The following is a 13,223-nucleotide window of genomic DNA, read 5'->3' on the forward strand; positions in this document are numbered from 1 at the left end:
TTAACAGCAGTAGGCGGTAAATTACTATATGAATATGGTTTGCCAACACCAACCTCAGTCGGAGAGGTTACTAAAAGGGAATATTCCGCAGAGATTGGTTACAACCCAATCGAACTGCGGACGACATTAGAAAGCGGTGTCCCAATGATGACTGCAGAACAACGTTCAGACTATGATCGCGTGTGCGAGAGTGTTCAAAATAATTTGGGAACAATATGGTTTAAGATGCACCTGGAGGAACTGGGAAAACCTTTTTGACTAAATTAATATTAGCTTCCGTTCGAAACCAGGGTTAAATTGCTCTTGCCGTGGCTTCATCAAGGATAGCTGCAACATTGCTACCAGGAGGTAAAACTGCTCACACTATGTTTAAAATACCAATTGATTTAGATCGCACGGAAAGTCCAACCTGTAGTATTTCAAGAAATAGCGACAAAGCTAAGGTATTACGCGAGTGTAATTTAATCATATGGGATGAGTGTACGATGGCCCATCGAAAAGGAGTAGAATGGTCGATGAACAAGAAGCCACTAATTACCTACCCGATAGAATTCTTAAATTCTTTAAATATGCCCGGACTTCCTTCTCATGAAATTTGTTTAAAAATTGGCATTCCGATTATTCTACTCCGAAATTTAAGACCACCACAACTTTGCAATGGAACTCGACTGAAAGTAACCCAGTTGCAACAAAATATAATCAAGGCTCAAATTGTAACAGGTTGCGGTGAAGGAGAAACCGTCTATATCCCCAGAATACCCATTATACCAAATAATTTTACGTTCCAATTTAAAAGAACGCAATTCCCGGTATCGGTGTGTTATGCAATGACAATTAATAAAGCTCAAGGGCAGACTTTTCGTGTTGCCGGAGTAGATCTCGGTGTCAGTTGTTTCTCGCATGGTCGGTTATACGTTGCTCTTTCCCGGGTTAGCAGTTCTAGAAATCTTTATGTTCGGACGCAACAACTTCCAATATAGTTTAAGCCTCATTCAGTTTAAACGTGATCTAAACAATATTACCAATACATTAACTTAATAACAGAAGGAGTTACACGCTAACAGATTCGCGGACACAGCTATCTTTTCTGCCGAAAGTCGCTATTACACGCGAACGAAGTCACGGGCAAAAGCTAGTGCCATATATTTCCAGTTTTTTTAATTAAATTGAGTGGTCTACAAAATCAAAGGCCTTTGACATATCCATATACAAAGTAAATGATGGCTGTCTAGCATCTACTCTAGGATAAATCTTACTCAAAAAATCATATATGGCTAAGTTTATGGACATATTTTTCCTAAAGCCTTTTTGTTTGTCGGAAAAGATGCGGTTTTTATCAAAATAGTTACAAAGGTTGGTATAGATAGTCTTTTCAAATATTTTAGAAAATGTAGAGATGAGAGCAATCGGTCTATAATTTTTCATGTCTGATTTAGTATCTTTTTTGTGAATTGGCTTAATTATAGTGGTTTTTAGGGATGAAGGAAAATAACCTTGTTCAAAACAAAGATTTATAATGTAATTCAGAATTGGCGAAATTATATGACTAACTTGTTTTAAAATTGATACGCAAGTATCATCATAACCAGTAGTTTTTGTGTTCTTGCAGGGTACAAGTTTAGGCATGTACCAAGACCTGTATCTACACGAGGTGGGCGCGGCGGGGGAGTCGCTTTTTATATAAAAAATGGGATAAATGCGCGTGTCAAGGCTCATCCTGAACACCCTACGGTAGAGCAGCTTTGGCTGAGCCTCACCATTAATAAAAGAAAACTTTTGATAGGGACCGCGTATCGACCACCCTGGCAGGATCTGGAGCTTTTCCTTGATGCTTTAACTGCTAGCATTGGTGCATTAGCCCCATATGACAATGTCATATTATTAGGTGACCTCAATGTCAATCTATTAAATTCTAACACCTCTAAGTCTAGACAGCTCATGGAATTCTTTAATAACTTTGATATGACTCAAGTAGTAACAAAAGCCACACATTTCATAAATGACAGTTGCTCACTCATTGACATTATATCTACAAATGCCACCACACGAAATGTTGAAGTGCACCACATTAGTGAGCTCGGTCACCACTCCTTTATCACGTGTGAAACAGTATTTAGAAAGCCTAGGGCTAAACCTAGGGTCGTCATGTTTCGCCCTCTTGGACATCTTGCCAGATATATTCCATGAACACCTACACATGATACCATGGTCCGACATAGGAGACATGAGTGATGTTGACTCCATGGTGGACACTTTCACTTCCTACATAATCCAGCTGTTTGATCTCCATGCTCCTATGAAGAAAAAGACCTATTTCAAGCGGCCTACACCCTGGATCACTGACAATATTCGTCTTATGTTCAGATTGAGGGAGGAAGCCAAACACAGATGTCATAAGACAAAAGAACCGCATCATAAGCAGTACTGTCTGGATCTCAAACACGAGGCGGCCGCCGCATTGGGAAGGGAAAAATGTGCATATTTTACAAAAAACATTAACGAACAAAGCAAAGATCCCAAGCTGCTGTGGCGTAACTTAAAATCAGATGTTCTTCCGGACCACAATGAGAGGCGACTGCCTAGTCACTTTGACAACCCAGATAGTATAAATGCAGCCTTTTTAGACGTCCTGGGGAGTTGCAATGGCAATGACTCGTTGATATACAGTTTCCGTTCTCGCAGGCATAGTCCATCTGTGTTTTCGCTCACTGAGACCAACCAAGAGACAGTACTTAAAATAATCAGGGGTCTGGAATCAAATGCACGGGGTGTAGATGGCATCAGTCTGGACATGCTCACACTCACACTACCTAGCACTTTGCAAGCCATTACTGCTATCATCAACAAGTCCATTGAATCTTGTACATTTCCTTGTCTCTGGCGTCGTGCAATTGTTCGCCCCATTCCTAAAGTCAATGACCCGGTCAATCTGAAAGATCTCAGGCCAATAAGTATTCTACCATGTCTGTCAAAGATTCTGGAACGTGTGGTCTACTTACAGGTAATTGAATACTTACAGGAAAATAATATTCTACCCGAGTTCCAATCAGGTTTCCGCAAGGGAAGGGGGACAGCCACAGCCTTGTTAGACGTGGTAGGCAATATCCTAGAGGCACGTGATCGGGGGGAGGGGTCTATTCTATTGTTGCTGGATTTCTCTCGGGCATTTGATGCTATTAATACCAATCTACTGCTGTCAAAGTTAACCTATTACGGGTTTGATAGCGACGCTGTGGATTGGTTTAAGAGCTATTTAACAGATAGGTCCCAATTTGTTCAAATACAAAAGGAAGACGGATCTACCCTATCATCCCCTCCATTCCCGGTCTGTAGGGGAGTTCCGCAGGGATCTATTTTAGGTCCCTTATTGTACATCCTCTACAGTGCTGACGTTACTCATTCCTTTGTAAACTGCAGATATCATATGTATGCGGATGACATTCAGTTGTACACATCCTTCAAGGGGGATGATGTGGCATCTGCAGTTCAAAGGATGAATGAGGATTTACATAGAGTTGTGACTTGGTCTGAGGAGAACTCCTTGCTTCTCAACCCACTTAAGTCCAAGTTCATGATCTTAGGGACAAAAAAACAGGTAGCCTCAATACTGAATGCCAAGCCAGAGATTGTTATCAAAGGGAATAAGATAGAACAGGTTGAGCAGGCTTGCAGTTTAGGTTTAACCCTGGATCCACAATTACATTTTGAGCCACACATTAACAGTACTGTTAGGAATTGCTTTTACAGGCTGAGGGTCCTGTTCAGTATCCGCAAATTTCTCAGTGTGCCACTGAGGAAACATCTAGTAGACACTCTAGTGCTATCAAAGTTCAACTACTGCGATACAGTATATGGCCCTTGCCTACTTGCTAGGACAGAGAGGCTAATTCAACGGATTCAGAATGCCTGCGCGAGGTTCTGTGTAAATATTCCTCGTAGGAATCATGTTAACCCCTATATAAACAAGCTTAACTTATTGAGAATGGATGCCAGACGAAAACTGCATTTAGCTTACCTAATGTTTGGTGTCGTAACAAGCCACAAGCCGCACTATTTATATGACAAACTCACTTGGCGAAAATCACAATACACGTGTGGTCTTCGCTCCAATGTCGACCCCCTTAAGGCACCCCCACACAAAACCACGGCTTTCAGGGGAGGCTTCAGGTTTGCTGCCACGCACTGCTGGAATGATCTTCCACCACCATTGAGGGGCCTAAAAACAATCAAGACATTTAAAGAGCATCTAAAGAAACTACTACTTCATGTACAACAGTCATAAAAATATGTTTATTTACCTCATGATCTCGGCCCACAATCCTTGGCTTCGATCCGCCGCAGTGCTGTTGGCGCGTCCCTGGTGCCTCCTAATTGCTGTCAATGTTGGCAGTTTGGCATCAAACTACTATCCATGCTATTTTTGCATGGCATTGATACTCGGACCTGTTTAGAGACACTTACATATTTAATAATTACTCAATAAAATATTATATTATTAATATTTGGCATTCGAATTGCACTAATACAATTTTATATAATACAATTTTAATTTAAATACACTAATATAATTTATTATCTCACTATTTCGCTAGTTTAGAGGTCGCATCTAAGTATTTATTTCTATTTAATTTACTTACCTGGGGTGTGGCCCACGGAAATCATACCGACATGCAGAGTTCTCAAGTCTTTTACACCATTACTTTCCAACAAACACTTTCCACAAAATTGCAGTATTACAAACATCACAATCAATATAAACATCGCACTCATTACATAATTCTTGCGTATTGCGTAATACTTGGGATAGGCGCCGCCATGATTTTGGTTTATTACATGACATTTTGACGTTGACACTCACATATTTGGCATGGATTGAACCAAATCTGCGCGAAAGGCTTCCCGAGTGTTGCCAAGGAATATTTATCTATTTAGTCGATTATAGTCTGTATTTTTTTTTCTATTATGATATCTGTTTACTTTATTTTTTACACCTTATTTAATTCTTGCCCCAGCAGACGTCATCGCGTTAGCTTCGGCTCTCGCTGAAAATCAGCGCTGAGGCTTTTGTCCTGTACAGGGTCTCAGCATTATGCTGAGCAAGGGCCGTTTCACGTGTGACACATATTTCCCATTACTGTTTTTTAATTGTAACTCGTCTTTTCTTATTTCTAACGACTGCTATTTTTTTTATTATTCATGTTTATTGTTTGTAAGGCTGTGTCACACGCGTGCGTGAATAAACGTATTTTCTTTCTTTCTTTCTTCTTTCTTTTCTTCTTTAAGTTATTTATAATGGAGAAAATTTCGAATGGATCGACTGGGCCAAGAAAAAAAGAAAATGGGGAATCGTATGTGCAAGTTTCTTTTTTCGGTATATTATTATTATTACTCTCTAGTTGGCCTAAGTCAGCATAGTAGTTATTAAATGATTCTGCAATTTTAGTGGGATGAGTGATTTTAACCGTGTCGATTATCAGTTCTTTGATATCTTCAGTTGGAAATTTAGGTTTATTGCTGTTTATTACTGACCAAGCAGCTTTAGACTTATTGGCAGGGTTAAGAATAAGATAGTTATTCTGCGACTTTTGAGTTGAATTAATAAATTTTTATACCTTGACGAGTAAGTTTTAAAATTATGTTTGTCTGTCGGGCTCTTGGAAAGTCGATATTTCCATAATAGGGAGCGTTTATTCTTAATACATCTTTTAATACCATTAGAAAGCCATTTTGGTCGTGTTATATTCTTACGTTTTATTCTTATTAACGGAAAGCAGAGGTCATAAAATAATTTAAATTCGTTATGGAATAAAGCAAATGCTTGTTCAGCATTCTTTCTTTCGAAAATTTCTGTAAACTTAATTTCTGTCATGTATTCTTTAAATTTTAGCAAGTTATCGCTTGAATAGTCTCGTTTGAATTTATACCAATAGTCAGATAAACATGTTTTTTTTACCGGACAGGATAAATACTGAGCTTTGTGATCACAAAATTCAAAGAGGTCAGATTAAGCGCCACGTATATTGTGAAAAATGTTATCAATGCATGTGCCACTATTAGGCCGCGTAGGTTCTTTAATTGCCTGTTTTAAGTTGAAACCATAGATCATGTGCTCAAATTCAGACGTATGTATTTTTGTTCTTTTTTAACATATCAATATTAAAGCCGCCACAGACTACAACTTTTTTATTTATGTTTTTTGTTAAGATAGAATATCATTTAAATTATTAAAAAATATTTCAAGAAATTTGTTACAGTTCTGACTCTTAGGTACTCTATACACACATAGGATGGTTAAGTTATGGTCTAATAATTCAATAGCACAGTTTCAATTACATTTGGGATGTTATACTTTTCAATTGCGTTAATTACTGTAAACTTAAGATTATGTTTAACGAGAATACAAGTTCCACCCCTACGATTATCACAACAAAAGTAAGAAGCCAATATATAGTTAGGAATATTAAGAAAGTTTACATCATCTTCTATCATATTGTGTTCAGAGAAACATAGAACATCAATATTTGTACCTAAATCAATCAGGTTACACAAGGAAATGGTAAATAGATCTGACTTAGAAATAAGTCCACTGATATTTTGGTGGATTATATTAATACGGTTATACACGAAAAAGAGTATTTTCTTCAGTTGTTGTAGGTTGGCATCGATTATTTTCATCCGGCGAATGATGACAATCGTCGCTCATTAAGTCGTCAATTATTTGCGCTTCATATTGTAATATTTCTATCATATAATAAATAATAAATAAATGCGGACAACATCACATACGTTGTTCTGAATCCAAAGTAAGTTGCTAAAGCACTTGTGTTATGGAATTCAGATACAACGAAGGTACCACAAACACCCAGACCCGAGACAATGTAGAAATGTGAGTTTTTACATTGACCGGGGATCGAACCCGGGACCTCAGAGATAGCGACACCTTGAAACCGGTGCGTACGCCACTCGACCACGGAGGTCGATATATTGTTTAATATCCTTGAAAATTACACTCATGCCGTAATTATTTACAATGCTATTTTTGTTGCTAAACATAACATAACTGCATTCCTGGTTTTTATTAGAGTCCAGGCAAAATGCATATTTATGTTGTAAAATGTCTTGGTATAGTAAATTGTTGAAGTATCTACTTTACTCTCCAATTATATAGATTAGAATTGTATCCATATTTAAAAGTCGGAGAACAGATTATTATATTAGTGTGTTTGAGAGTCCTTAAAGTTTCTCTTAGTTTAAGTCCTTAGTAACGTAGTCACCCGTACTTCTAAAAATCTTCTTCACCAATCATAATAACGCAAAAGTCACGTAACGTTAGGTCTTGTATTTTTGTTTCTATGTTACAGAGGAGATGCGCAGTGTTAGCATGTGGCATCAAGTAATGGCATATTTTATAGTTGTTCGAAAGAGTTTTCTCAGATATAGACAATATTTGTATTGGTGCTCAGTATATTAATTTTATGTTTGGTAGCCTGTAGTTTGCTTTTCTTGCACTGGGAATTGGTATGTAATGTAGGTGGTTGTTCTATACTGCTTCCTTCAAAATCTTGATGACCGATGTTTGGCAAAGTTTGTGTCTCTTTAGTGAGAGTAATTTTATCCGGCGTTATGTTTAGTTTATTTTCACTTGCATTGTATTTCTCATTTAGTTCATTGTTCAACTGCTTCAATGTTGTGTTCTCCAGAGAAAGTACTTCAATCTTTTGTAAGGCATTCTTTAGTTCTAGTTTCAATTGACTAATTTTCTGTTTGAATTTGAGGTCCTCATTTAACGACGTATCATTCGTGAGGTCAGTGACACTATCTTCGAAGGTATCGGACGATTCTTGACTAACATTACTTATATTAGGATCTCGCCTATTCGTTTTTCTACGAAGCGTAATATTATTAAGGAAGTTCATTTTGTTATTATTTAATATTTAAAGATGTTTAAATATTCACAAAAAGTGTAAATATTTTTGTTGTATTTGAACGCACGGACAGTAAATCGCAGTCTGGTGTACTAAGTATTAGACTACACAGAATATTACAATTTGTAGTGAAATTGTGGTTCCTAATGAGCGTATGATTTTTCGTTATTTTGAGGTAGTTTTGAGCAGTTATTTGAATTTTTGAATTTAAAAACGAAGTTCAACTTTTTCCACAAGTTTGTTATTATTAGTTTGGTTTGCGCTCTATCTGTGGGCAGACGTGTTGTCGTGTCGTGTGTTGTGTTGGTGCTAACAGTTTCTTATTTTTGAGAATTGAACCTGTGATATTATCGGTGCCTCTCTTACTGTCTTGTGTGATGAGCCATATACTGTCTGCGCCATCTTGAACTCTGTAGCGCGCTGTCCCTTTTGCGTGGAAGTTGTTGACAATTTTTGGATGTTTTATAAAAGTGGTGGCTGCTGGTAGGATTCGAACCTGAGCCTGGCCGTGCACGGTGTGGCGCCTGAACCATTCGGCTATTCGTGCTTGACCTTGCCGCATTCAAATACCGGAGCATAATCTACTTGCTCTTGAGCTACACGTTGCTATACGTTTATTGGTAGGCGCAAGGTACTTCAAAATGTTTCGATCTCCTAGTAAATCACAATCAGATCCGAATCTTACAAAAGATGTCGATGTAGTTAACGTCACCCAGAGAAAAAGGAAACAACCTGAATGCGAGTTGACTCTGGCTATCTCAACATTATCCAATGAGGTAAAGAAAAGCCTAAGCGACCTACGCGTCGACATCAACTCTCAATTTTCGAGTATCAAGGACAGTATAAATACTCTGAGAAGTGAATTGAATGCAATTTCATCTGACTTCTCACAGATGTTCAGCGACGTGAAAGCCCTGCGCCTTGATTGTGATGCTGCTAAAGAGGATATAACGGAGCTAAAATCTCATTATTCAGAGTTGTCTCGGGAAGTATCAGAGTTGTAGTCTACAGTGAACTTTAATGCTGAAAACAATACTGATGGTGCGAAGCGTATTGCGGATATGGAGTTAAGAATTAAGGACTCGGGAGCGGCTACCGTATCCTTACTAGAGGGTAAAATCGACAAGTTGGAGCAACAGGCGCGTCATTGTAACATAGAGATATGCAACGTGCCTGAAAAGCGTGGTGAAAATCTATCCACCGTATTAGAGTCCATAGCATCTGCAATTAATATGACGCTTTCACAGCGTGACATAATTGCGATCCATCGCGTCCCCCATGCTCATTCAAAGAATACTAGACCTAAGAATATAATAGTAAAGTTTGCAACTCGACTACTACGAGATAACATGCTTAGTGCATATCGGCTATCAAAAGGGCTTACATCTGACCGCATTGGCATATCTGGTGCTCCAATCTGCGTTTACATAAATGAACATTTGACTCTTCGCAACAAGGAGTTATTTCGAAAATGTCGGGAAGCTGCTCAAGCAAATAAGTTTAAGTACGTGTGGATACGTAACGCTACCATATTGGTCAAGGAAACGGATGACTCTGCTACGTTTGCTATTCATACTGAATCTGACATATCGAGCAAAATCGTTGCTAATAAGTATCATACCGAAACTGCTACGGAAACTTAAAATGCCTTTAAATAGCAAATTACTAGTTAATAACATCATAAAGTGTAAATTCTCAAAAATGTCAGGTTCTTACTTGTTTAATGTGCTGCGTTACATATTTCTCTATGTAAAAGTATTATACTCTCTTACTGATTTTGCTAGGTATCTTGCGAAGCTACTTCCGATAATACATATTGATTTTTATTAGTTATTTTTATAATCATACCTCATTTGCCATAATTAAACTTAATGTGTATGTTAATGTGTCGATTACACCAATCATAGCATTTTATCGCTTAAGGAGCTCATTATTATTATTGCTTATAATTAATATTTTTGATATTAAAAATTTTAATAATGGCTACTAATAATCTATCTATTTATTATCAGAATTGTCGAGGAATCAGGACGAAAATGAACACACTTTATCTTAATGTATTAGCTCACGCATATGACATAATTATATTTACCGAGACATGGCTAACACCCGATATTTCAGACAACGAATATATAGATCAACGCTACACGTTATTTAGATATGATCGTAATCGCACTGTTACTAAAAAGAAAGATGGTGGCGGTGTACTAATTGCGGTTTCGCGAGAACTTAAACCCACTCGTCTGCTGTTGTCTCCCCCTCTACTGTTGCCCGAGCATGTTATACTAAGAATCCCATCCTATGACGATAAATATCATTTAATATGTGCTACGTACATACCACCGAATAGTGTGGATGATGTTACCATTACTTTCCTTAACTCTCTATCATCCATATTTGGTCGATCTCAAGTCGACTGTGTCATTTTAGCCGGTGATTTCAATATGCCATATCTGAACTGGGTTAAAAGATCATCATTTATGGAGTGTGCTGCTACAACTACTTATAGTAACGTAGCCCGTGTTTTATTCAACCATTGCTCTGAAGTAAATCTACGACAATACAATGATTTAGTGAATTGCAATAATCGCATTTTAGATTTATTTTACTCTAACACAGATTCTACAGCGTATATGGCTGACTATCCCTTGTTACCCTTGGACACGCATCATCCGGCTTTTTACGTCCATGTAAAAATAGTAAATCCCGCAACTACATTATTTTCCAAAAATAAAGCTCAAAGTATATTGAATTATCACAAAGCTGATTATTTTAATATAAATAAAGACATAAAAGATGTCGACTGGACTAAGTTGCTTCACAACTTATTGCCTGATGTCGCTGTTTCGGCATTCTATGAAAAACTATTTGAAATAATTAGATCACATACTCCCATACGCAGGCACAATAACAACTAATTCCCCATTTGGTTTTCCAAAACATTAATACGTATTTATAAAGCTAAAACTTCTGCCTGGATAAGATGGAAAAAGTATGGAAATATTAGTGACTACGAAACTTTTTCTTTTAATAGATCAAAATTTAAGAAAGAGGTTGATAAATGTTATAAAATGTATATGAATTCTGTCGAGGACAGTATTGCGACTAACATCAAGGCTTTTTGGACTTACATCTCCAATCGTAAAACTACTAATAAGATTCCTTGCACAGTTAATTACAAACAAACTTCCGCTAGTGATCCTATTACAATATGTAATTTATTTTCCTCGTTCTTTCATTCAGTGTATGAACCGTCATCATTCGACCCTAATTCTTGGGAACCACCATCTTCTAGCACTGAGCTTGATGTTAATATATCAAAGTTACACTTTTCTCTAAACAGAATACGAGGGGAGCTGAAATCGCTTGACGCCAGCAAGGGCCCTGGACCGGACGGTATTCCGGCTCTTTTTCTAAAAAATACTTATAATACTATTTGCTACCCTCTTTATATAATTTACAATAAATGTATTTCACATGGAGTTTTTCCCGAAATATGGAAACGTGCCAATATCGTGCCGGTTCACAAGAGTGGGTCTGTAAATGATGTTGAGACATACCGTCCCAGTGTCCTTCGCAAGCGCATAGACTGCGGACGCGTGCGGAAGCGCGCATAGGTATCACGCGCGAAATTGCAATCGAGTGATTATCGAATAACATCTAAATAATTGTGCTTAACTGTCAAATAACTGTAATTAGTGTAAAATTAAGTGTAAAAACAATGCTGTGTCAAAAATGCAAAAAGACTTTATCAAAAAACGGGTCGCATTTCATATGCCAAGGCACGTGCCAGGGCACATTTCACCGTACCTGTGTTAAAGGCCTAACAGCCGATATGAAAGCTGGAAGAACAAGAAACTTCTGTAACAACTGCGAGGAGGAAGAATCGGATGACGAAGAGCTGGAAATAGAAGGACAAGGACTCGAAAAAATACTAAAGGACATACAAAACAAAGTTAACACACTGCCGGGCCTCAAAAACAATTAAATTCTATAACCGCAAGCATGGGACTTCTCTCCGAAAAATATGACGTCTTACTGGCGGAACATGAAGAGTCTAAGAAAAAAATATCTCACCTGGAAAAGTCTATTCAAAATGCTAACAACAAATGTGTGTACCTGGAAAAAGCCAACATGGCGCTCGAACAGAAACTACACGACATCGAACAATCCTCGCGTAAACAAAATATAGAAATAATCGGCATCGAACAACTACCCGAAGAAAACCCTATGCAGATAATTAACAAACTAGGACAATTACTAGAGGTCAACAGCGAGAACGTCGAATGGGCAAGCCGTCACCAGCAACGCAAAACCAACGACAAACCGGCACCTATTGTTGTAAGCTTTAAATCAACGAATATGGAAGATCGTAACGTGTGGCTAACAAATAGACTCAAGCTCAAGAACATCTATAGCGACGCAATTACCGGTGGCTCGCAAAAGAACAAAATATATATTAATGAAGACCTAACAAAACATACACGAGAGCTACTGTGGAACACTAAGAACCAATTAAAAGAAAAATTTAAATACATATGGATTCATAACGGCAAGATACTGGTGAAAAAAAGTGACGGAGACAACTCTACGTGGATTAAATCTGAAGATGATTTACGCGAACTACTCAAGAAATCTCAACATGTGACAAGTAACTAACCTACATACCTACAAATACCTACCCAAATTTTTCATGCCTAATAGTGATAAATAACTACTGTAAAATTCCCGTCCCTTGATTATATAGATATAATAGCGGATAATTCGATTGATAAAACCTATGTAACAAACTTAAATAACTGGACTTCCAGCCTAAATAAGCATTTTAATTTACGTTTACTGCATATTAACATAAGATCTCTAAAAAAACATTATAACGAATTATTAACTTTATTACATAACAATCAGCAACAAATAGATTTATTAGTGATCACAGAACCTAATATAAGTTTTAACTTAATTAATTTATATCATATAAATGGATACACGGTAAACGGCTTGTTACGCACCGGGCGAACCGGGGGAGGGGTCATAGTGTACGCGCGGGAGGGGCTTGCGATGCAATCCTGCGAACTAGCGCTCGAAATGACCGCGGCTGAATGCGTTTCTACTATTATAAATCACGACAACGAACCAATATATGTCGTATCAATATATAGACCACCAAAAATTAATAACCAAAATAAAAAGGCACAATTCCTTAACGAATTAAAAAAAATATTAAAATCTATTCCGAATGGTACAAAAACAATATTTTGCGGAGACATAAACATAAACCTTCTTAACCAAGATGATCAC

The 13,223-nt window shown here is 37.5% G+C and overlaps 2 protein-coding genes across 2 annotated transcripts; both read left to right on the forward strand.

Moving 5' to 3' along the window:
• Positions 1–8,986: 8,986 nt before the first annotated feature.
• On the forward strand, positions 8,987–9,568 carry LOC113508125. Its single transcript, XM_026891095.1, has one exon. The coding sequence runs from the start codon at positions 8,987–8,989 to the stop codon at positions 9,566–9,568; it is 582 nt and encodes a 193-aa protein (XP_026746896.1).
• A 2,362-nt stretch (positions 9,569–11,930) lies between these two features.
• On the forward strand, positions 11,931–12,584 carry LOC113508126. The gene has a single exon (XM_026891096.1). The coding sequence runs from the start codon at positions 11,931–11,933 to the stop codon at positions 12,582–12,584; it is 654 nt and encodes a 217-aa protein (XP_026746897.1).
• Positions 12,585–13,223: the final 639 nt, after the last annotated feature.

Source organism: Trichoplusia ni, unplaced genomic scaffold (genome assembly GCF_003590095.1).
Source record: "Trichoplusia ni isolate ovarian cell line Hi5 unplaced genomic scaffold, tn1 tig00003889, whole genome shotgun sequence".
Lineage (NCBI taxonomy): Eukaryota > Metazoa > Arthropoda > Insecta > Lepidoptera > Noctuidae > Trichoplusia > Trichoplusia ni.